At 41.0% G+C, this 24,575-nt stretch overlaps 1 protein-coding gene across 16 annotated transcripts in view; it reads right to left on the bottom strand.

Moving 5' to 3' along the window:
* The window catches only part of DGKG (diacylglycerol kinase gamma), a 157,246-nt gene that overhangs the window by 74,350 nt on the left and 58,321 nt on the right, over positions 1–24,575 (bottom strand). For all 16 annotated transcript variants that reach the window (XM_044004932.1, XM_044004940.1, XM_044004946.1 and 13 more), the window contains 4 exons: positions 16,458–16,575; positions 13,761–13,849; positions 11,166–11,282; positions 5,384–5,482 (listed from right to left, as the gene is read on the bottom strand). In XM_044004932.1, coding sequence (XP_043860867.1) covers positions 5,384–5,482; positions 11,166–11,282; positions 13,761–13,849; positions 16,458–16,575 — 423 coding nt within the window. The remainder of the gene's footprint in view (positions 1–5,383; positions 5,483–11,165; positions 11,283–13,760; positions 13,850–16,457; positions 16,576–24,575) is intronic.

Genomic DNA, 24,575 nt, shown 5'->3' with positions numbered 1-24,575 from the left:
TTTGATATTCACAACAACTCTGAGATAGGTTCGATTATTAGTTCCATTTTGTAGATGAGAAAATCAAGGCACTGAGAGGTTAAAGTGACTTGCCCAGGTTCCTGAAGTAGGAGCTGAACTTTCCTGATTTCAAATCCAACCCTTTATCTACTGTGCCATGAAAATCCCCGGGATATGGAATCATATCCAAATAAAATCCTTGCAGCAAAGTAATTTAGAAAGAACTGTTGTTACTAGCTTAGACCTTGAGCAGAAATCCAGTCTGTCCTGATTGGTGAGACCCTACTATACCTAGAAAACACCAGACCCCCAACCATGCTCTGTCCCAGCCATTTTCCCATATGCCCCTTATTTCTACTACTGCTAATAGAAATCCTGTTTTGGGGCTGGGTTATTTTGATTGGTGAGAATCTTCTCTATCTGAAGTCTCAGACTCTGGCTATACTCTGTCCTGGTCATTTTGACATTTTGACTTCATTTATTCATTCCCTTCCCATTCTACTTTTCCCTATCCCCCCCCAAACCAATAATTGAATTAATGCTACTATTGCTTCTAGAAATGACTAATTGACTGCCCTACAACCCCACCCACCATACTTGTGATTTTCCTGGTCAACTCACTCTACTATGGTTCCTACTCCCCCGAAAGTGTTGTCTATCTTAGAATATAAGTTCCTCTTTGTTACTCCATGTACCTTGTACCATCAAATGATTACATACTCTAAACAGCCTGATATCTTCAATTCAACATGAACTACTCCCATGCATTTGTATATTGCTAATTTTTGTCTGAAGTTGAAAGAAACTTTTATGAAATAAACAAATGTGTGATCTTGCTTTATCCTATGCCCTTTCCATGCAGCCCACTTTGGTGGAAGAAAGGGTTCAACAAAAGCTCTTGAAGATTATAGTCATTACAGCATCCTAAATAATCCGGCAAGCCCTTGTCCTTAATAAAGCAAATAGGTTTCTTGCTTCTGACCACTGCCAATAATTTGGCAGTTCTTAAATTCCCATTAAATACCAGGCTGCTGGATTTTTTTCTATTATGTTCCATTACCATGTACCTCAGTGAACTCAGTTGTAGAGTTTCTGATCTTGAACTTTTTTTCTGCTTTAATGAGTGTGATGATACATCATTTCAATTTTCTTTTCTCACAAGAGGCAAGGTTGTTTTAGAGGTGGGGGGATGCTAGAAAGTGCTGTCATAGACATGCTTCATGTTAACAAAATATGGAGAGAGTATATGAGGCTGCTTCATTGGATCAATATGTGACATGTAGCTGATTGCCTCTTTTTTTTTGTTTGTTTGTTTTGTTTTGTTTTGTTTTGTTTTGTTTTGCAGGGCAATGGGGTTTAAGTGACTTGCCCAGGGTCACACAGCTAGTAAGTGTCTGAGGCTGGGTTTGAACTCAGGTCCTCCTGAATCCAAGGCTAGTGCCTTATCCATTGCACCACCTAGCTGCCTCCTGCTGATTGCCTCTTAAGGAGGTTGATTTGTTCAGTGTTTTAAAAATTAATAACCTATTTTTCTGACTAGCTTGAAGTTGGATTTGAGAAATGGTTTTGGATGTAATTAGGCATGTTGTAAGGACAATAAACTCACTGTGACCTAAAGAATTAAAAATAAAAAAGAATGTAAGTTCTTTAAGGACAGAGATTATTACTCTTTTGTATTTGTATCCCTGGTACTTAGCACAATGCTTAGAACAATACAAATTCTTAATAAATGCCTTTTCTCTCATTTGATTCTTCCTTCCTTCCTTCTTTCTTTCCTTCCTTTATACTACTACTATTGCCACTGCTACTAATACAGTAGAAACTCTGCAACATATTATGGCAGATTGCAAAACTTTAGCCCTTATGGAATAGCTAAGAAGTCATGATCAGGTACAAAACTATTCAGCAAAAGCCCACTATGCATCCTGAATGAATGAATGAACAGATATCAAATCTCTAGCCTGCAGATACAAACACTGGTATCTTTATAAATTCAACAAATAAACCCTATTGCACTTGAAGCACCATCAAAGAAAGAGGTGTTGTACATAATTGATGAGACATAACACTGACCCCTAAAAGGCTAAGAATAATGTTCTTAAATGATGTTGTCATACCAAATACTCATAATCTCAAAATCACATGGGATGAAAAGCTCCCAAAATATAGAGATCCAATGTGAAAAATCAAAGCCATGTGGAAACAGTTTGAAGTGCCTCTCATCCCTGTCACCTTGCCTCCTATTGGAGTGGTTCTAAGGATGCCTTTCAGTGAACATGCAGAGGATGAGATGTATTCAACACATGTATCCAATTGTTTTAACTGCCCATGCAATATTGCACAAAACATTAAACATAAAAAATCAATAGCAGGAGAATGGATAGTCTCAAGACCATTTGCATATAAATTTTATTGAATATGAAAATGAGAAAAATAACTTTCACTTATGTAATTATTCGGTCATTTTTGAGTGGTGCCTAACTCTTGGTGAGCCCATTTGACAAAGATACAGGAGTAGAGTGGCAAACTAAAGTTCAACATTAATTTCTTTAGCTCATTTGAAGATGAGGAAACAGGCAAACAGGGTTAAGTGACTTGCCCAGGGTCACACAGTTAGTAAGTGTCTGAGGCCAGATTTTAACTCATGAAGAAGAGTCTTCATGATTCCAAGCCCAGTATCTCTATCTACTGCAGTGCCATCTAGCTACCCATTTATGTAATGCTTTAATGTTAATAACTAGCATTTGTGTGATGGTTGCAGAACATATTATGTAATCTGATTCTCACAATAATATTACAAGGTAGGTGTTATTGTTATCTTCATTTTATATCTGAGGAAACAGAATTAGAAAAGTTAGATCAGAGAATTTCCCTTGGATTACAGAGCTAGTAAGTGCTCTAGGCTGGATCTGAAGTCAGGTCTTCCTGATGCAATAACCAGTGCTCTATCCATAATGATGATGTCATCCTTTCAATAATTTGTATTTCTATTGTTCTATGTTTTTGTTCAACAAACTATCTCTCTTTCTTTTTTAACAAACTATCTCTTACTGTGGATTAAATGACTGTTCTTTGGTATAGAAATACAATTATTGGTATATAAACTCATCTTCCTTAGGCTCTTTAAAAGCATCTTTGGGGTAGCTATGATTGCTAACAGGATAGCAGATATGAAAACAGCTAGGTGATGCAATGGATAGAGCATTGATTGGCTCTCTTGGAGGAGTCAGGGAGACCTGATTTAAAATCTAATCTCAGGCACTTACTAGCTGGGTAAGCTAATAAACCCAACCTACTGAGCATGTCAGTTAACCTCTGATTCCCCCAGTTTCCTCAGCTGTATAATGGGGATAATAACACTTACCTTTCAGAGTTATTGTGAGGATTAAAGGAAATGCTGTTTGTGAGTAATTTTGCACAATACCTGGTGCATAGTAGGTGCTTAATAAATGGGTGTTCCCTTCTCCTTTCCCACTTTTCTTGGTATGCTACAATATCCAAAGTATTTTCATTATGACCTTAAGGCAAAGGCAATGCTGACTTGCCCCAAGTCACATGGCTAACACATTTCAGGCCTGAGACTTTAACCAAGCCTCCAAACTCCAAATACAGTTCTCTTTCCACTTGTGCCTGCTCTCTTTCTGACAATAAATTATCACTTACTTACTTACTATGTGCAGTGCATGTATGGAGGTAGAGAGTCAGCCCACCTGGATGGTCATTGAGCAGAGGAAGAATCTGTATGACCACCAAGATGGAACCAGTGATTCTGGAGATGGAGGTGAGAAAAGTATATTCTTGCTATTAAATCATTAGAGCTGCTCCATCTCCTGGTCCTCTGCCCTGATTCTTTCCCTGTGGTTAGCGAAATCTACCCTTCCTCTCCTTATTTTAGGAATCCCCGACTGCCTAGGACTAAACCACTCTGCATGCTTTGATTTCATTTTTCTCCATTTCCTATCTTGATCCTAGAGATAATAAGTTCAACTATACACTAACCTCACCTCTTCCTTCTTTCTCCCTTGTCCTTCCCAAAGTCTACCCTGAGATTCCTACCACTGTCCACCTCCCAAGTACCTCCAAATTTATGTTATCCAATCATAACTAGGTCTTTAATGCAGCAAGGCATTTTTCTTTTTACTTCTTCCTGATTGATAATTTAGCAAATCTTCCAAATCTTTTCTTCTCTCTTTAAGCCTCATATGCCATCTCTTCCACAAACCTCTCAGCTGGGGATCTCACTTAAAATTTTACTCAGAAAATAGATGCCATCTGTCATGAGCTCCCTCTTTTCCCCTCCTCCTCATCTCACAACCCCTTTCACTCCCCCTGCCGCCCGTTTAGTAAGCCTCTGAATAAGAGGTGGCCCTTCTTATTGCCAAGGTCGATCTCTTTACACACATCCTCAGTCTTATGCCCTCCCGCATTCTTCAGTAGATGGCACCACTATCATCATATCTGCTGTTCTAATCTTCCTTCATTCCTTCCCAGCTATCTACAAACATGCTCTAACAAGTCCTATTGATACTAGTTTGCCAGTCAGTCAAAAAACATTTATTAAGTACCTACTATGTACCAGGCACTGTGCTAAGTGCTGAGGATACAAAAAGAGGCAAAACACTTTTGCATCTGTCTTTTTTCTCTCTCCCCCCATCCACTCCCCCATTTCAGGTCCTCATCACCTTTTGCCTGGATGATTGTTTTAAGCCTCCTAATTGGTTTCCCTTCTTTGAGCCACTCCCTCTACCTTCTTTATTCAACTACAAATTTGACATTCCTCAAGCCTAAGACTGACCATGTTCCTCTCTGGTTCAAGAATCTCCAATGGCTCCTAATTGCCTCTAAGACAAAACATGAACTCCTGTTTGGTCTTTTAAGCCTTTGCTAATCTGACTGCAGGCTACCTTGCCAGACTAACCGCACATCACTCTCCTTCATGTATTCAATATTCCAGTCAAAGTGCTCTGCTTGTTGTTTGTTCCCTGTGCATATTCTGTCTCCTATCTCTGCACCTTTGTTCATGTCTTCAGTGGAGTCCCTTCCTAACCTCCACCTTATAGAATCCATAATTTTCTGCAAGGGATGATGATTCAAGTGCCCAGTCCTACCTGAGTCCTATCTGGATTCCTCCAAATTGCTACAACTTCCAAACTAGATTATTTCGTATGACATATATGTACATACATACATATACAAATCTATTTTATCCTACTTATCTATATTCATGTTGTTTCCTTCTTCCCCCACCTGTTCCTTGAGGGCTGGGATTATTTCAGTTTGGTTTTTGTAGCCCCCCAATTTAGCACACTTTCCGGAACATAGCACATGCTTAAGGACTGCTTTTGAAATGAATGCATTAATGAAAGAATAGTAATATGCTTACCAGGACCATGGGGAATATAGAAGTTGGCAGGAGAATATGGTCTCTGAGTTGGCCACCATCACATTCTGCTGAAATGTAGGAGGAACATCTTTTGTGAATCTGAAGAGAAAGAGAAAAGGATGAAATGAAAGGAGAGAGACACCTGTGGGTCATAGCCCTAAGCAGTTAGGCAAGATGCTCACTTAATGTCCCCAGCCTGGACATATTGAATTTCTGGGGTTGCTTGTGAATATCAAATATAAGGTCTATTGGGGTTCAGGGAAGGAGACTAGGAGTGCCAATTTTATGAGCACCAAAGAACTTCCCAAAGCTGCTATCAACCAGATGATGATGGATGGTTTCCTATTTAATCCTGCTGCCCTGTGTTGCTATTAGAGTCTTGTCCCTTTCTGTCACCCCTGGAAGAATATTTGCAGTAGGCTCTGAGAACATGGGGAAAAATGATACAAATTCTCTAACAGGGAGATCAGAGTTAGGGCTAAGGAATCACAGATTTAAAACTGGAAAGACCTAGTCCAATCCTCTCCTCCCCTTTTATAGATGAAGAAACTGAGAGCCAGAGAGGCTGATAGGTCACACAGGGAGGACACAGAAAAGCATATTATATGAACCTGGATTACCTGACTCCAGTCATATGGCCTCTCATGCCACAAGACCCAAACCCATCATTTCAGTGCTCTGTTGACCTTTTATAGGGAGAATTTCTTCTTTATCTCCCTTTCCAAGGGATAGAGGTTTAAAAAAACCCAAGACCAATCAAGTTACTTTCTTCCAAGTGGCTAGCCATTCCAGAAATAGGCCAATTTTTATATAAAATGCATTTAACAATATTGAGTTTTACATTGTCTCCCTCCCCCACCCATTGAGAAAGCAAGTAATATAATACCTATTATAATATGAAACCATGCAAAATCTATTTCTATATTAGATATGTTGCAAAAAAATAAAGTGAAAAAACAATATACTTCAATCTGTATTCAGAGTTCATCAAAATTTTGGTATGTTGTCTCATTGTTATTATCTTAATGAAATAATTTATTATTTCTATGATTTGTTCTTTGACCCACTAATTCTTTAGAATTAGAATATTTTGTTTCCAATTAATTTTAATCTGGTCCTTATTAAATATAATTTTACTACATTATGACCTGAAAGAGCTGCATTTAATATTTCTGCTTTTCTGCATTTGTTTGGGAGGTTTTGAATGCCCTAATACATGGTCAATTTTTGTGAAGGTGCAATATATGGTTGAGAAAAACATATATTCTTTATTATTCCCATTTGATTTTCTCCAGGGGTCTATCATATCTAACTTCTCTAAAATTTTATTTATCTCAACTTCTTTCTTATTTATTTTAGGATTAGATTTATCTAGTTCTGAGAGGGCTAAATCAAGGTCCCCTACTAGTATCGTTTTACTGTTTATTTTCCCCTCTAACTCATTTAACTTTTTCTTTGAGAAAATGGTATGTTATACCATTTGGTACATATATATCTAGTATTGATATTACTTCATTGCTTATGGTACATTTTTTGCAAAATGTGGTTTTTTGCTTTTGTTTTGTTTGAGATTATGATTGCTACGTCTGCCTTTTTTTAAAAACTTCAGGTGAAGCATAATAGATTCTAATCCAGCCTCTTATTTTAACTCTGTGTATCTTTTTTTTTTTTTGCCAGTGTGTATCTTATAAAAAACCATATTGTTGGCTTTTGGCTTCTAATCCAGTCTATCGTCCACTTCAGATTTATAGGTGAGTTCATTCCATTCATTTATGTATATTTTTCTCTATTGCATTTTCTTCTGTTTATCCTTCATTCCCTCATTTTTTCACCTTGTCCCTTCTCCAAAGTCTGTTTTGCTTCACACCACTTCCTCCCTTAATCTACCCTCCCTCTTATCACCCTATACACCTGTTAGTATCTTTTCATTCAGCTTCCCAAATAGGTTAATGTTCATTAAGTTTTCTTCTGTTATTGTTGCTTGTCTTAGTGATATTTTATACATTGCTCTCATTTATTATTTTATACATTGCTCTCATTTCTCAGTGTGTTGTCCCTGAATCAGATCTCTCCCTAGCAATACTTAAGCAAAACAAACCAACATAGTCATATCAGACAAATTATGCCTCATTCTTCATTTATAGTCAACCACTTATTTGCTGAGAGAAGCATCCTTTATCAACAGTTCAACAAGGTCTCAATTAGTTGTTGTATTTATTAATAAGAGTTCTGTTTTTCAGTGTTTGCCTTTACATTATTGTGGTCATTGTGCAAACCATTTTATTTCTACTCACTTTCCTCTACATCAGTTCACAGATGCCTAGAAAGTTGTTAAGATTTTTTCATATTTGTTTCTTTTGTCACTTCATATTCCACTACATTCATATAGCAGATTTTTTTACAGAACCATTTTCCAATCAATGTACACCAACTTTGTCTATTTTTTTCTACTAACACACGCACGCACACACACACACACGCACACACACACACACGCACGCACAATGTTACTACAAATATTTTATGTATGTAGGATTTCCCCTTTTCTTCTTGAGCCCACTGGGATATATACTAAGCAGTGATATTACTGGGTCAAAGGATATGTACAGTTTGATGACTTTTCTAGTATATTGCCAAATTGTTTTTCCAGAACACTTGGACTAATTCACAGCTCCAACATTAGAACATTAGTATGCCTGTCTTCCTGTAGATTTCAAAGATTTAACATTTTGGGGTTTTGTCATTTTGTCAATCTGATGGGCATGAGGTGACCCCTCACACTTATTTGCAATACTTTTATATTTAGCTATTTTAGCATTCTTTCAGATGGTTCTGTAAAGTTTATATTTCCTTCTTTGAAAAGTGTCAGTTATGTACTGAGAGAGTAACCATTTCCCTCTATATAAAAATATTTAATTAAAAAGTTTTCAAGTAACATTTTTTTTTCTTTTTTCCTTTTTAAAAAACTAATTTGTCCCTCCCACAGCAGCCCCTAATCCCCATGGGGCAACTTTAAAAGAGAAACCAAAACCAAATCTCTTAAATACTCATCTACATACTTCTTTAAGACAAATTCCCACTTTAGCTATGTCTGAAAATGCCTGCAGGTCATATTCATCACCTCTCTCTCTGGCAAGAGGTAAGCAGCTTGTTTTCTCTTCATTCTTTCAAACTCCTGGTTATCACTGCATGGGTCAGACTACTAAAGTCTTTCAAAGTTGTTTTTTTTTTTTTGCTATAATGTTATAATTGTACAAATTATTCTAGTTCTTACTTCATTCTCAATCAGTTCATAGAGATCTTCCCAGTTTCTTCTTTTTTAAAAAAATTATTTTAATTTTTTCTTTTTTAAAAATTAATTAATTTTAGTTTTCAACATTTGTTTAGATAAGATTTCAAATTTCAAATTTTTCTCCCTCCCTCCCCCCTCCCCTAGACAGCAGGTAATCTGATATAGGTTATATACATACATATATATGTGTATATATATATATATATATATAAAACCTATATCATATACATATATATAAACACATTAAACATATTTCTGTATTAGTCATGTTATATGAGAAGAATCTGCCAGTTTCTTCTTAAAACGTTCATTTTATCATTTCTTATGACATGGTATTATTCTATAACCTTCAGATATCACAATTTGGTTTTAGCTATTCTCCAATAAGAGGACACCTTCAAAATTGTCTATTTTATCTTGTGAGATCCTCTATTGCTTAGTTATGAACTCTCCTCCTATCCATAGATGCTAAAGAAAATTTCTCCCTTATTCCTCTCATTTGATTATAATGTGACCTTTTATATGTAGGCCATATATACAACCTTAACCCTAATGTGGAACTTATCTTGGTATATACTGTTGGGTATTGGTCTGAATTCAATATCTTCCAGACTTCTGTCCAATTTCCTAGCAGGTTTTATCAAACAGTGAATCCTTTCCCCAGTAACTGGCATCTTTGAATTTATTAAGTACTATATTATTGTATTTATTTGCATCTGTATGTAATATGCCTAATATATTCCACTGATCTACCTCTCTTTCTTTTTTTAACAAGTACCAAATAATTTTCAAATGATTTTTTAAAATGATTACTGCTTTGTATGTAGTACAGATTTTTTTAAATGATTACTGCTTTGTATTTAGTACAGTTTGAAATCTGGTACTGATACAACCTCCTTCCTTCCCACTTTTTTTCATTATTGCCCTTAACATTCTTGACCTTTTGTTCCTCCCTGAGTTCTTATTTTTCTTTATCATTGTTGTTCAGTTGTCTTTGACTCTTCCTAACCTCATGAACCATAGCACATTGGGCCCTTCTATCCTTCAACTTTTTCAACCTGCTGAGACACATACTCTGAGACTTGGTGACTGCCACATGGACATAAAGTTGGATTAAAGGCAGCAGCAGGATCGATCCCTCTAGAGTCTGTTTCTGGTACTGTCCACCTGGCTCTGCTTTCATAGAATCTCAGAAGTCTGGAGTTGTAAAGGACCTCACTCGGGAACAGGTACTCCAATTATACCCCCAAAGGAATTCCCAATAAAATTAAACTAACGAGTGATTGTCCAGCATCTGTTTGAAGACTCCTCAGGCCTCCCTCCCCCGGCACCGCCCTGCTGCCCCTGCCCTAGGGGGAACTCTATCTCTTGAGTCAGTTCAAATCACTACTGGACAGCTCTATTAGGAAGTTTTCTTGACATAAATCTAAATTATCCTTTCTGTAACTTCTGCCCATCAAGATCAAACACAGCAAGTCTGACACCTCTTGCACATAACAGACCTTTAAGTACCAGTATACAGCTCCATCATTTCCATTTCTCCTGAGCTGTGTCTTCTCCAGATTATGTATTCTGCCTTCCTTCAATCTATTCTATAGGATATGGCCTCAAGGGTCCCATTCTCAAAATACACTGCAGCTTTTCAAAGTCCTTCCCAAGCTTTAATGTCCAGAACTGAATATACTTTACATGTGGGTTTTCTAAATAGAGTTGAGTGGGACTACTATTTTCTCATTCCTGGAGGAGATGTTTCCATTTCTATACTCCAAGATGGAATTAGCTTTTTTTGGCTATCACATCTGGCAATTTTGCAGTCCACTAAAACTCCCAGATCTTTTTCATATAGTCTTTTTGTTTTGTTTTGTTTTTTCCCATATAGTCTTTTTTGATGATGCCTCCTCTGTCTTATAACCATGAAATTAATTTTTAATCTTTTTTGTTTGTTTGGTTTGGTTTTGGTTTTTTTTCCTTTGGTAAGGCAATTGGAGTTAAGTGACTTGTCCAGGGTCACACAGTTAGTAAGTGTTAAGTGTCTGAGGCCGGATTTGAACTCAGGTCCTCCTGAATCCAGGGCCACTGCTCTATCCACTGTGCCACCTAGCTGCCCCCATGAAATTAATTTTTAAACCCAAGTGTAAGAATTTACATTTATCTCTATTGGATTTCATCCTCTTAGGTTTAAGTCCAGTGTTCTAACCTTGCAAAGATCTTCTTGGATCTTGACTATTAGCCAGTGACTATCACCTCTCCCATATTTTTGTCATCTGAAAATATCATAAATATATAATTTACACCATTGTCCAAACCAGTGATGAAAATGTTAGCAAGTCCAGCGGTACCCCACTGTAAACCTTCTTCCCAGTTTACAGGGGAAAGTTACTCTTTGAGTCCAGCCTAGGAAGAGGAGATTGGTTTGGCCCCTACTTCTTTTATCGTTTGAAGACCAAATCAAGCTATAAGTTACTACCTTCAACTTGGGCAACAACCTACCGTGATCTGGCACCACACACAGTGGATTGAGGTCCCTGGCTGGTAGCACTTGATGCCTTTGGTGCAAAGGTCACAGTTGATAGAGGTATTCCCTTCCATCCATACATGCTGCATCACCTGCAGAAGGAAAAGAAACAATATTAGATGGAGTCAAATGACCTACAGCTAAGAACAAAACCCCAAGCAGAAGAGGAAGAGTCAGGACTTGGCTTATTTCATAATAACCGAACGATAGAATCTCAGAGTTGGAAAGGATTTGAGGGATCGGTTAGTTTATATGTCACTTAAATTCTGCTAGGGGCTGGATATGGAGCTAACAGTCCTTCCAGCAAAGCTTGGACTGTTTGTTGCCATACTTACTCCAAATCATCTTGTCTTTCTCCAGATAGTACTTTCCTGGAAAACTCTGCCCCCCCAGCTTTGATCTTACAATGAGTCCGTCCGTCCGTCCGTCCTTCCTTCCTTCCTTCCTTCCTTCCTTCCTTCCTTCCTTCCTTCCTTCCTTCCTTTCTTTTTTTTGGATGAGGCAATTGGGGTTAAGTGACTTGCCCAGGGTCACACAGCTAGTAAGTGTTAAGTGTCTGAGGTCAGATTTGAACTCAGGTCCTCCTGAATCCAGGGCCGGTGCTCTATCCACAATGAGTCCTTCCTTCCTTCCTTCCTTTCTTTCTTTCTTTTTCTTTTTGCAGGGCAATGAGGGTTAAGTGACTTGCCCAGGGTCACACAGCTAGTTAAGTGTCAAATGTCTGAGGCTGGATTTGAACTCAGGTCCTCCTGAATCCAAGGCCAGTGCTTTATCCACTGCGCCACCTAGCTGCCCCCCACAATGAGTCCTTTCTTAAAGGACCTGGAAGACATATAATGCCCAGGTCTTTAGTCACTTACACCTCAGCCTCCCTTGAAAGAGGGCCAGAAGGATTGTTAAATCCGAATGGAAATGGGTATCTAATTTCATTGATTTAGGGCGCTCCCGAAGAGGAGCCAATGGACTGAATGCCTGTTGAGGCATTCCAAGTCTCCAATTCTATGATTGTGTGGTAAAGAAGGGTTGGAAAACTAAGTGTCGACACCCAGGGGTATCAGAGATGGAAAGCAAGAGGAGTCCAGTGCTAAGGATTCACCCAGATTTCAGTCAGTATAGATACAAGGACACGACCAAGGTCTCAGTTGCTGGGGTACTGGCCTCTGGCATGATGGGCCAACTCCCTGCTACTATAATGCAATGTATAGTCTCAGAGGTGCCTAACGTCTTTTGAGAGGTGTCCAGGGTTACACAGTAAGGATGTCTTGGTGGGAATACAAACTTAGGTCTTCCTGACTCTGACTGGCTGGCTGTTCACTTTGCTACCGGCTTCTCAGAGATACAAGATATTTATCAAAATCAATACAAAGTAATTGAGTCAAAAGAAGGGTTGGTGTACTAACGACTATAGGACTCAGGAAAGGCTTCCTGGAGGAGGGGGCATTTGAGCTGAGCCTGAGAGGGAGTTGGGGCTTCTAAGAGGTTTATCTTTGCTAAAGATCAAGACTTTACTCTTGAGGAAGCCAGAGGATGCTCTTTTCTGGGAACCATCACATCAGAGACCTAGACCTAGAAGCTATACCCAAGGTTGGCTGGGAGAATCTTTTTTTTTTTTTTTTTGTGGGGCAATGGGGGTTAAGTGACTTGCCTAGGGTCACACAGCTAGTAAGTGTCAAATGTCTGAGGCCGGATTTGAACTCAGGTCCTCCTGAATTCAGGGCCGGCGCTTTATCCACTGTGCCACCTAGCTGTCCCCGAGAATCATTTTTAAAAAGTAATAGCTGGGAGATAGCTAGGTGGCGCAGTGGATAAAGCGCTGGCCCTGAATTCAGGAGGACCTGAGTTCAAATCCGGCCTCAGACACCTGACACTAAACTAGCTGTGTGACCCTGGGCAAGTCATTTAACCCTCATTGCCCTGCAAAAAAAAAGGAATAGCTAATATCTACCTCCAGATGGTGAGCTGGTAACTCAGAGGGCAGATTAAAGCATTTTTATTTTTGGACATGGCTAACATGGGAATTTGTTTTGCTTGACTCTTTATATTTGTAAGAAGTTTCATTTTTCTTTCTTTCTCAATGGGTGAGAAGGAGAGAGGTGGGAAGGAGAGAATTTGGAACTGAAAATAAAATTGAACTAAAAAAAATAGCTTTCATTTATCTAATGTTTTAAGGTATGCAAAGTGTTTTCTACATTTGATCTTCACAATGACTCTGGGAGGTAGGTGCCATTTATTACCCCTATTTTATAGGTGAAAAAAACAAGGCAGATAGAGGTTAAGTGACTTTCCCAGGGTCACACAGCTAACCAGGGCCTGAGGTAGGATTTGAACTCAGGTGTCCCTGACTCCAAGCCTAGCATTTTATCGACTCTGTCACCTCCATACTTCTGGCTTAAAGGGAGAGACAGAAGAGAGATTGGAATGACAACTGACCTTCCGACCTGGATTCTGTGAAGATGACTCCATTGCCTGGGGGCCCTTCGGATCATGGGATCATAGACTGAGAGCTAGGAAAGGACCTTCCACATGAGGTGGGCAAAGCTGTATCAGAAGCCAGGGGAGACTTCGCTTACCTCAGTCTGTTTTCTGGATTTCCCATATGTGCTGATGCATGGCAGGATATTTTGGGATGCACATCTTTGGTGGATTGTGTATTTACAAACTGAAGAGAGAAGAGAGGAACACTACTGTGAGTCACCTGTCTAACAGGGGCACAAGAGAGCCCCGCCCCCACCCTACTACCCTGTAGTGCCTTACTCACTGAAAGCACACCTTCCAAGGTTCAGCCCTGCCCATGATGCCCAGTTAAGACATTGTGGGATCAGGGGGAAGATGCAGAAAAGACATCTCCAAGTGATAATAGCATGCATCCCTGCAGTTCTGTTCCTGACTCTTCTAACCGTGTAACCCAGAAACAAGAAAACCCAGGATCTGGAAAAGTGGAGAGAGCGTTGTCCCTAGATTCAGAGGGACTGGGTCTAGATGCCACCTCTGCCATTTATTAGTTGTGTGACTAGTGAAGTCATTCATGTTCCTAGTCCTCAGTTTCTTCATCTGTAAAACGAGGGGACTGAACTAGACATCATTGAAAGCCCCTTCCAGCTCTCAGTCTATGACCTTATCATTTCTCTGGGCTTCCTTTTCCTTACTTGTCCAATGAGTGGGCTCCACTAGATTGTCTCTGACACACCTTCCAGCTCTGACATTAGAATTCCATGAGCTCTATAAAGGCCCCATACAGGATCTATGGCCATCATAGTTTCCTTCTGCAGGAGGAGGCTGCTCATGGACACTGGTGTCCACGCTAGTGGAAATAAACCAGGATGGGGATGACTTAAAAGACCTTTGAGTGCTGACAGAGCAGGGTTTTTATTTTAGGGAAGGATTAATCATAGGATCATAAATATAGAACTGGAAGAAACCTTACAAATTCCCTAATTATCCAAGTGAGAAAACTGGGGCCCAGAGAGGTTGTGGTAGGTGCCTCATAATGCTTGTGGACAGATTGATTGCTCAAGGTCATATTGCTAATGTCAGAAGCAGGATTTGAACTCAGGTCTTCTTGATTCTAAGTCTAACACTAAATCCACTGCTCCATGCTGCCTTATTTTTATTTATACTTTACACAAAGGTGAAGACCATCTTGCCTTCAGAAACTCCGTACACTCTGTGACAGGAATCTCCTGCATCCTATTTGGTCAGAACTGGGTGCTTATGTTCCATATTTTGAAAGTCCTGAGGGTATCCCGTCATGGGCACAAAACGTCACTAAGCCAGCAAGAGGAAGGTTGTTTGTTTGTTTTTTACAGGGTGGCAAATGGGCCCATTTTGAACTAGATGGAAGGGAGTTGTTGTTCATTCCTTTTTCAGTCATGTCCAATTCTTTGTGCCCCCATTTTGAGTTTTCTTGGCAAAGATCCTGGAGTGGTTTGCCATTTTCTTCTCCAGCTCATTTTATAGAGAAGAAAACTGAGGCAGAGATAAATGACTTGCCCAGGGTCACACATCTAGTAAGTGTAGGAGGCCAGATTTTTTTTCCCAGGGCAATGGGGGTTAAGTGACTTGCCCAGGGTCACACAGCTAATGTCAAGTGTCTGAGGCTGGATTTGAACTCAGATCCTCCTGAATCCAGGGCCGGTGCTTTTTCCACTGAGCCACCTAGCTGCCCCATGAGACCAGATTTTAACTCAAGGAAATGAGTCCTCCTGATTCCAGGCCTGGAACTTTATGCACTATAGACTGCCAGCACCACCTAGTTGCCCCAGATAGAAGTGAAAGGACAAGGCAAAGACTGGAGAAAAATGAGGGCAATCACCTCTTTTGGATATCAGAAGGAATGTATAAGCAATACTGAATGAAAAACTAAGGTCCTGGAATGGGGGATGGGGAGGAGTTTGAATTGAGCATCCCCTGCAGAGCATTCACGGGGCCAGCCTTATCCATGGGCCTTTTTTGCAGTCCTGTATAACCATTTGAGAGGCCAACATGGTGTAGTCAAGAAGAACTGGGTTCAACTCCCTTTGGTCTATACCTGCCATATTACCCTGGTCAAGTCTCAGTGACCTAAGTCGACTCAAAACTATAAAATGGGGATTAAGTGGAAATCTGCATTGGTGGAAGGAGTTTTCTCATTCAGGGGTTCCTTACACCAATAAAATCACAACTGACAAGCATTAATTAAATGCCTACTATGTGTCAGGACAGCCTAGGTTTGGCACTGTAGTTACAAAGACAAAAATAAAATTGTTCACACCCTCAGGGAGCTTCAATTCTGCCCTCATCTCATGGTACAATCCTTGCCCAGCATTGAGTACTTAGAGATGCCACATATCTTAGGACTTTAATGGGTGTTCCTTCCATTGCACAGAAGACGAATTCTATAGCTTGGGTTCCAGATGACTGTTAACAGTTTCAGTGACTGAAATATGTATCACCCCCTGGTCATTCTGGTGATGAGGTTCTCTGAACTACCTGGTCTGGTCCTCAGATAATATACAGGCAGTCCTTTACCAGGTCCAGGTTGGTGGGACCTAAGAAAGCTTGTAGCCTGGGGACATCTTGGTGTCACAACAAAGCACCAGAAGAGGGTTTTAATAGTCATTTGATGATTGACTTTCAAAAAGTGGCTCCTGTGTCAGATTTGACCACCTTCCCTGCCACTATGAAAGTAGAGTCTATCTAAGGGGTGATTTGGCACTTGTCCAGAGGCCCTTTGGGATACCCAAAGCCCTGGCCTGGGGAGACAGAGAGGAGGGGGAGCCAGGACTCACATGAACAGCGCAGGGCCTGTTTCCGCACTCCCACCAGCATCGAGTGGCAGAAATGACAGAAGGCTGGCTTTTTGAAATTCTTTAGCCTCCAGGCATGCTGGCCATCTTCATTCACATTCTACAGGTACAAATAAACACAGACCTTGGTGAAACTCCAGGAAAAAAGGCCCCCAAAAGGGAGGGGCAATTGTCCCCATCATCAGTTTTTTCCTTCCTTCTTCATCCCCACCCACTCGTGAGATGCTCTTACAATTTTTAGAATTGCAACAATAGGGTAGAGGAGTCATTCTCATGGAGATGATATGGGCCCTACTAACCTATCTTTTTCTTTCAGTGGAAAGAATGCTGGATCTGGAACCAGAGGCCCTTGGTTGAATCCTGACTGTGCCATTTAGAACCTTATGGGTCTTTGCCCCTCAGTGCCTTCAGTTCTTCACCTCTAAAATGAATGGTGTGTATTATGTGGCTTCCGAGGTCCTGTATAGTTCTAAACTTGTGATTTTATATCTTTACCTGGCACTGTGAACAAAGGGGGACAAGGGATTTACCAGCATTTATTACCCAGTATTAAGAGTGTCTCCTTCACCCACACTCTGGGGAACAGGTATAACATTAGACAGAACAAAATGGCAACCCCATGGGTTGATGAAATCTTAGGCTATATTAAGCGAGGGACAATGTCCAGAGCAAGTGAGGTGATAATCCCACTATAGGCCCATCAGACCACATCTGAAGTTTGAAAAATTACAGTCTAAGTTGAGGACTACAACAAAAATAACTATAATATAAAATAGAACATGATGATGAACACATTAGATAGCTACAAAGTACTATATAAGGTCCAAGGAAGAAAGATTGTTGCTAAGATGAGAGTGGGTAATCAGAGAAGGCTTCATGGAGGTGAGGACAATGAATATTGGGCTGTCTTATTTAATTGCCATCATTTCTATGTGAGCCATCTTTTCCCTCATTTTGGCAGACCCTACATCAGAAGGACAGGCAGTTTCTGAAGAGCTGTGGTTAAGGTCATTACTCCAAGTCTCAGGGCATCTGCTTACCAGTCTGGTCTGGCCCCTTGTTCCTGTTTACTGGGTAAACAGAAGCCAATTTGAGCTGAGCCCTACCCAGGGGATCATTCTTGTGTCCTCACTTTCTAATCAAGGTCACTTGGTCTCCAGTAGGGAAGCCCAAACCAGGGGGAAATTTTATTGATCTGATTGGAGGCAGCTGTCTCTAATGAAGCAACTGGCATTCAATGAGTGTCAGAGAGGGGAGTGATCAGCCACACCTGAAGGGCTACCTACCTGACAATCAGGTGGTTCCAGTGATGTTCTGCCAGGTTGATCTGAAGGAAGACACTCCAGGATTTAAAGTGCCCTTCAACCCTCAAATCGGGTCTTTGGGAACCGAGAGAGAGAGACCAGTAATCTCAATTTATTGGTTACTGCTAACCTAACTAATAAATTGATTGAGTAGTGCTCAGAACTCTCTCTCCGCTGGAATGTCATTTGGCACAGAGGAAATGTGGAGGAACACAGCTGGAATTATGAATGATATTTGGGAGTGCCACATTTTGGAAAAGACATGGATAAACTTTCCTTGGGAAAGACATGGATAAACTGGAGAATATATAGTGGAGGGGCTCCTGGAAAGGGTAACTATGATGGTGAAGGCCCTTGGGACCATACCTTAATAAAGGATGAGTTGAAGGAGCTAAAGCTATTCATTTTACAGAAGAAAAAGACATAAGAGGATTGAAATGACAACAGCTTTGAAATATTTGAAGGCTTGTTAGTCAAAGGCTTGACTGGCTAAAGATTAGACTTGATTCTGTTTGGCCTCTGAAGGCAGAACAAGGAGGAGAGGAGTGGGAAAATGCAGAAGAGACAGCCTTTGGTTTGATAGAAACATTTTAAAAGGCTAGATCTGTCCCAAAATACTATAGGCCATCTCAAGAGGTTGCCACCTCACTGTAGGACTTCCAGCAAAGACTGGACGACCTCTTGCTGACACATACATATGTGGAGTCCCTCAACTAGGTGGTGAGCTTTTCAAGGGTGGGAGGCCCAGGTGGGGGAGAGGTGGAGGCTCATAGAAGCTAAAAACCACACCACAGAAAGCTTTGCTGGTTGGTTGGTTGTTTGGTAAGTAGGCTTGAGGTTATCTTCGGACCAGAGAGCAGGCCAGGTGAGAGAAAAAGCTGCCCTCCCTCAAACCAAAACACCTGGGACCCTCTGAAGCTGGGGACAGTAGTGTAGCCTAGAAACAGGGCCCCCCAGTGGGGAGTTAAAAGTAAAGTAAAGATGAACAAGCAAAGAAAGTTGAGCATTATAGAAAGTTTCTTCAGGGACAAGGAAGATCAAGGGGCACCCTCAGAAGAGGATAGCAACCTCAGGGCCCCTACATCCAAAGCTTCCAAGAAAAATATGGACTGGTCTCAGGCCATGGAAGCGCTCAAAAGGGACTTTGAAGAGAAAGTAAGAGAAATAGAAGGAAGATTTAGAGAGAGGGAGGAAAGACTGGAAAGAGAAAGGAGAGCCATGCAGGAGAGTCATGAGAAAAAAGTCAACAGCTTGAAAAGTCAAATGGGAAAGGAGATAAAAAAGCTGTCTGAAGAAAAATTCCACTGACCCAGGGGCAGCTAGGTGGTGCAGTGGATAAAGCACCAACCCTGGATTCAGGAGGACCTGAGTTCAAATCCAGCTTGACAAGTACTAGCTGTGTGACCCTGGGCAAGTCACTTAACCCTGCCAAAAAAAAAAAATTCCACTTGCCCAGGTTAAAAACTCCTGCACAAGGGGCAGCTAGATGGCGCAGTGGATAGAGCACCGGCCCTGGATTCAGGAGTACCTGGGTTCAAATCCGGCCTCAGACACTTAACACTTACTAGCTGTGTGACCTTGGGCAAGTCACTTAACCCCAATTGCCTCAAAAAAAAAAACAAAGAAAAAAAAAAACTCCTGCACAAGATGGTCATGCAGGTCCCTTCAAGATCTAGCTCTATTATAGTCTTTATTCTTATGAACTTAACTTCTCTTGGATTCAGTTCTCTCTTCTGTAAAATGAAAGGTTGGAGTAGATGTCTCAGAGATCTCTTCCATCTGTAGATCCATGAGTTTATGAAGTGTGTCTGGAGGTATCTAGTGCCCTGAATTCAGCCTAAGAAGATTGTCCATGTCCTCCACACTCTAGCTGAATGAGACTACTTGTACATCCCTAACATGTTTTGTACTTTCCTGACTTTGTCTTTACCTGTATCTTTTCCTATGCCTGGAATGCCCTTCCCAGAAACTCCATTTCTACCTGTTAAAATTCTATCCTTACTTCAAAACTCAGTTCAAATGCCACCTCCTCCATGAAGTCTCCCTTGATTACCTCTGTTCATCTTAGCACTGGTCTTTCCTTGGACCTTGAATAGCACTTTGTATTTCTCTAATGCATTCATCACATTCTATTTTGTATTATAGTTATTTGTCTATGTGTTGTATCTCCCAACGCATACTGTAAGCTCTATGAATGTAAGAATCAAGCCTTATATAACTTTTTCCTTCCAGTTAATTCAGTTCCTTTCCTTTCAATTCAATTCAACAAACATTTATCAACACCCACTACAAACAAGGGCAGCTAGCTCCCATAGTGGATAGAGTTCTGGCTGTCAGACATGACTGAAAAATGACTTATTAACAATCAAAACTATAAACAATCCTTGTTCTCAAAAACCTTTTATTCTCCTAGGGGAGTATAAGATACCCCCTATGCCTACCATACTGCTTTGCATATTATCATTTATTATTAATAACTGCTCATTGAACTGAATGGCTTTGAAATCATATGTAATGGAGGACATTTTTTCTGCTCAGAAATTCACATTCCTCTCCATTGTTAATGAAAAATCCCCACTAAGGCCACCATAATAATTAATTCAGTCACTGAACTTGGGATTTTCTTTACAAAAGTGGAAAAGAGGGTTGTTTTTCCAGGCATGTTTAGTGAATGAAACATGGTCTCACTGCCGGCTCCTGAGGGCTTGTTATTTATAAGTAGCTTTAATCTACACGGAGCTTAAGCGATCAGCCAAAATTTACTAAGCACATTCTCTGAATCCACCCACAGCTCTTGTCATCTCCCGGCTATGTTTCTGTCTCAGTATTCTTTCTAAAACCCTGGGAGAACTTTGTTCAGTCATTTTCAGTCATGTCCAATTCTACGTAATCCCATTTGGGGTTTTCTTGACAAAGATACTGGAGTGGTTTTGCCACTTCCTTCTCCAGCTCATTTTACAAATGAGGAAACTGAGGCTAACAGGGTTAAGTGACTTGCCCAGGATCACAACTAGTGTCTGTAGCTGGATTTGAACTCAGGAAGATGAGTCTTCCTGACTCCAGGGACCAGCACTCTAGGCACAATGGTGCCACCTAGCGGAACTTTGTAGTATTTTAGATTTAGAAGAATTTGGTTGAGTCTGTACTGAGTCCTCTATATCTGGATTAGATAGAAGAGACTGCCTCTGCTTTCTAGGAGCCCAAGTATAGCATGGTGGGAAGACCACTGGTTTTAGAGTTGGAGTAGCTGGGTTCAAACACCACTTCTATCATCTGTGTAACCAGGGGCAAGTTGCTTCATGTCCCTGGGCCTCAGTTTACTCAAATGTAAAATGAAAAGTTGGTCTAAAGTCCCTTTTAGCTGTAGATCTCTGCCCCTATAATACTAATATAAAACCCTAAAATCATTTAACCTCCCTGGCCTTCAGTTTCCTCGTCTGTACATTAGGGGGTTGGACTAGATGGTTGCTGAAGTCCCTTCTAGAACTATGAGTCTATGTTTGTTTGTTTGTTTTTCCATAGGGAGTCTTTGAAGATTTTTGAGTTGAGGGTGGGGAAGGGAGACATATGACATAGTCAAATCTGTTGTTTGGGCGACATCAATTTAGTAGTTTTGTGGAGGGTGCATAAGAAGCAGGGAGGCAAGCGTCTGCCTGAGGGAGATTCTTCAATACAGGACAGGGATAATTAGAGAGAAATTAGGGTGTTTGTTTTACTGGCTCCCAAATAAAGAGGAAGTATTCCCTCAGGTGGAGACCTCTTTACCAGTATCTGAGAGGATGGACGTCAATATTTATAGTCACTCTATCTGAATCCGAGTTGCTGATATGGTCTCTCTTAAAATTCTCTCCCAAGGGCCAGCTAGGTGGCACAGTGGATAAAGCACTGGCCTTGGATTCAGGAGGACCTGAGTTCAAATTCGGCCTCAGACACTTGACACTAGTTGTGTGACCCTGGGCAAGTCACTTAACCCTCATTGCCCTGCCCCCAAAAGCAAACAAACAAAACAAAACAAAACTCCCCCAATAGAATATAAACTCCTTGCAGGCAAGAACTGTTTCATTTTTGTCATCATATCCTTAGTGCCTGGCACACAGCAGATGTCTAATAAATGCTTGTTGAAATGCTAGATTAATTTAACGGGGAGAGCCACAGAGACTTTCTTCCTGGACAAGATTTTGTCGGGCTAGCTTGGAGGTGGCAAGGTGAACCAAAGACCCCGCCTTGGTCTGGCATCTCTAGGGAGAACTGTTCCTCTTATGTGACAGAGCAAACTCTGGAAGTCTCTCCTCTCTGGTAGCCAAGACCATGCCCAGTGACCGGAATTAGTCCTGCCACTGCCTAGCTCTTCCTGACAGTTACTATTAATGCTCCACTCTAGAAGTAGCACAGAATCACAGGAGGCGCTGCACCGACCCCTGCTGGACAAACAACCTACAATTCCAGGACTCAAAGTAACTGAGAATGTGAATAGATTTGGCAGAGAGCTGCCCGTGGAGGGTGTCTGTTTTCCAAGGGTTCTCTGAGGAGCCAATAAAAGCTTTCATCCTTTAGTGTTTTTTGAACCTTCAAAATAAGTTAGAGGCAGCAGACAGGATGGCATCGGGGAGTGATTTTGTCAGATTTTCTGGCTGAAGACTGTGAACCAGAAGAAGTTGGAAATCCCCCAAAGTCACATATTGGAGCCCATCATTTTATAGATGAGGAAATTGACGTTCAGGGAGACCCCAGTTTCCTCATCTGTAAAATGGGAATAAGAATAGCACCTATCTGCCAGGGTTGTTTTGAGGATCAAATGAGAGAATTATTGTAAAGCGCTAAGCCCAGTGCCTGACACTATAGTAGGCACTAATTGATTGTAAGGGATCAGCTATTATTAAATGATTTGCCTGGGGTTATAGAGCTAGTAAGTATCAAAGGTAGGGTTTGAACCCAGGTCTTCCTGACTCCAAGTCAAATGCTCTGCTACATTGCTTGAATCTAAGTGGCTAGAATAGGGGGTCCTAGGTGGTGCCATAGTGCATAGAGTGCTGGGTCTGAACTCAGGAAGACTCATGTCAAATCTGGCCTCAGACACTTACTGTGTGACCCTGAGCAAGTCACTTAACCATGATTGGTTTCCTCATCTGTACAATGAGCTGGAGAAGGAAATGGCAAAGCACTTCTGTATCTTTGCAAGAAAACCCTAAATGGGGTGATGAAGAGTTGGACATGACTGTAAATGGCTGAACAGCCACCAGAGCTTCTACCATAGACAAGCACACAGAGTGGGCCAGGTGTGCCAGCTCACTCTTGGGAAGCTCCTGGCCCATGCTCCATGTACACCTGTGGCCTCTGACACAGAGGGTTTTATATGTATCTATGAATGTCCCTTTAGTTATGTCTATGTACATATATGCATATACTATACTATGTACACATATCTATGTAGGCTTATGTATACATAACATAAATAATATATATAGACACATATGTTGTTGTTTGTCCTTCATTTTTGAGGAGGACCAATAACATCACAAGGATGATCTCTCTCTCTCTCTCTCTCTCTCTCTCTCTCCAGTCCAGTTATATGTATGTAGCTGTAGACTGGTTCCCAGTGAGTGCTGCCTTTGGCACTGAATCAGTTCTACATTTCTGCCTATCCTCCACATTGGTCATTCTTTATGGCCATGGCCATTGTTTTGATGTCGCATACACAGTATGTTTAGTCATTGGTCTCCAAACGGCAATCTGGTTTGTGTCCAGGTCTTTCCTATACTATGCCTAATAATAAATCATCACAGGAAATTCTTTCTAACATGATTTTCCTACTTCTTGACTAAAACAGGTATAACTAGGGGGTCTCTAAACACAATCTAAGCTGCTGCCATGTGGAGGTTACTCAGGGCTGGGTGCTTTGACAGCACCCAGCATTTGGACAGTGGCCTTATTGGCCACTGTACATGAAGAACTGGTGACTCAGCGGATGCTTAAAAGGGAGTGACCCCGCCCCTGGTGCTCTCTTCCCTTCTGGCTGTGGATTCTGTCTGGGTTATTTGGAGTCACTTCCCATGAGAGGCAGGGGAAGGGTGGATTGCCATGCTTCCCTACACTGATCGATAAAATACAGGTCTTGCCTAAGTGAGACTGAGCCTGGGTTTGGGGGCTGACATCTTTGTGTTTATTCTTTCCCCATCTTAGGTGATTCAGTATCTATTTCTGAGATGGACTTAGAGGTGACCTCGTGTGGTACAGCACTCTCAGGTCTCTGGGTCTTTTTGGTTAGTGGCCTAGGGAGGAATCCCTGGCATGACTGCAGGACTCGGAGAAGGTGTCAAAAAAAAAAGTGGTTGAGCCCAGGGCTTTGCCAGAAGATGTGGAACAGGAATCGTTTGGACTATGCAGACCTGGAGTGAAATGTGGAATACCTATTTGGCTGCTTTATGTTCCAGTGAGAGTTAGTTATCCACCTTCCAGATGAGTGTAATAGTCATTGTAAGTTAAACTATGTTAAGTCATTCTCCCAATGCAAGCTGTGAGTCTTTTTTGTCCTTTTGTATGTAGAAAATAAACACCTGTCTCACACTTGATTCACAGTATACATTGTTATCTTTTTAACTCATCCTCTTTGGGAAGGCACCAGACATGAGCTGAAAACCTAAGCTTTGAGTGATTTGTCCTCAAATGACTCAATTTGGTCCAGAGTGGTTAGCAAACTGAAAACTGAAAAAAAAAGTGTTCAATTCCTTTCATTAGGGGTCAGGCTCTGACATGTATGGGTCCAGAGGGAAAAGGGACCCTTTAGAGAAAGGAAGTG

The sequence above is a fragment of the Dromiciops gliroides genome, chromosome 4, assembly GCF_019393635.1.
Source record: "Dromiciops gliroides isolate mDroGli1 chromosome 4, mDroGli1.pri, whole genome shotgun sequence".
NCBI classification, from domain to species: Eukaryota; Metazoa; Chordata; class Mammalia; order Microbiotheria; family Microbiotheriidae; genus Dromiciops; species Dromiciops gliroides.
The sequence above is the reverse complement of the archived record's forward strand: the minus strand, read 5'-3'. Positions and strand labels throughout refer to the sequence as shown.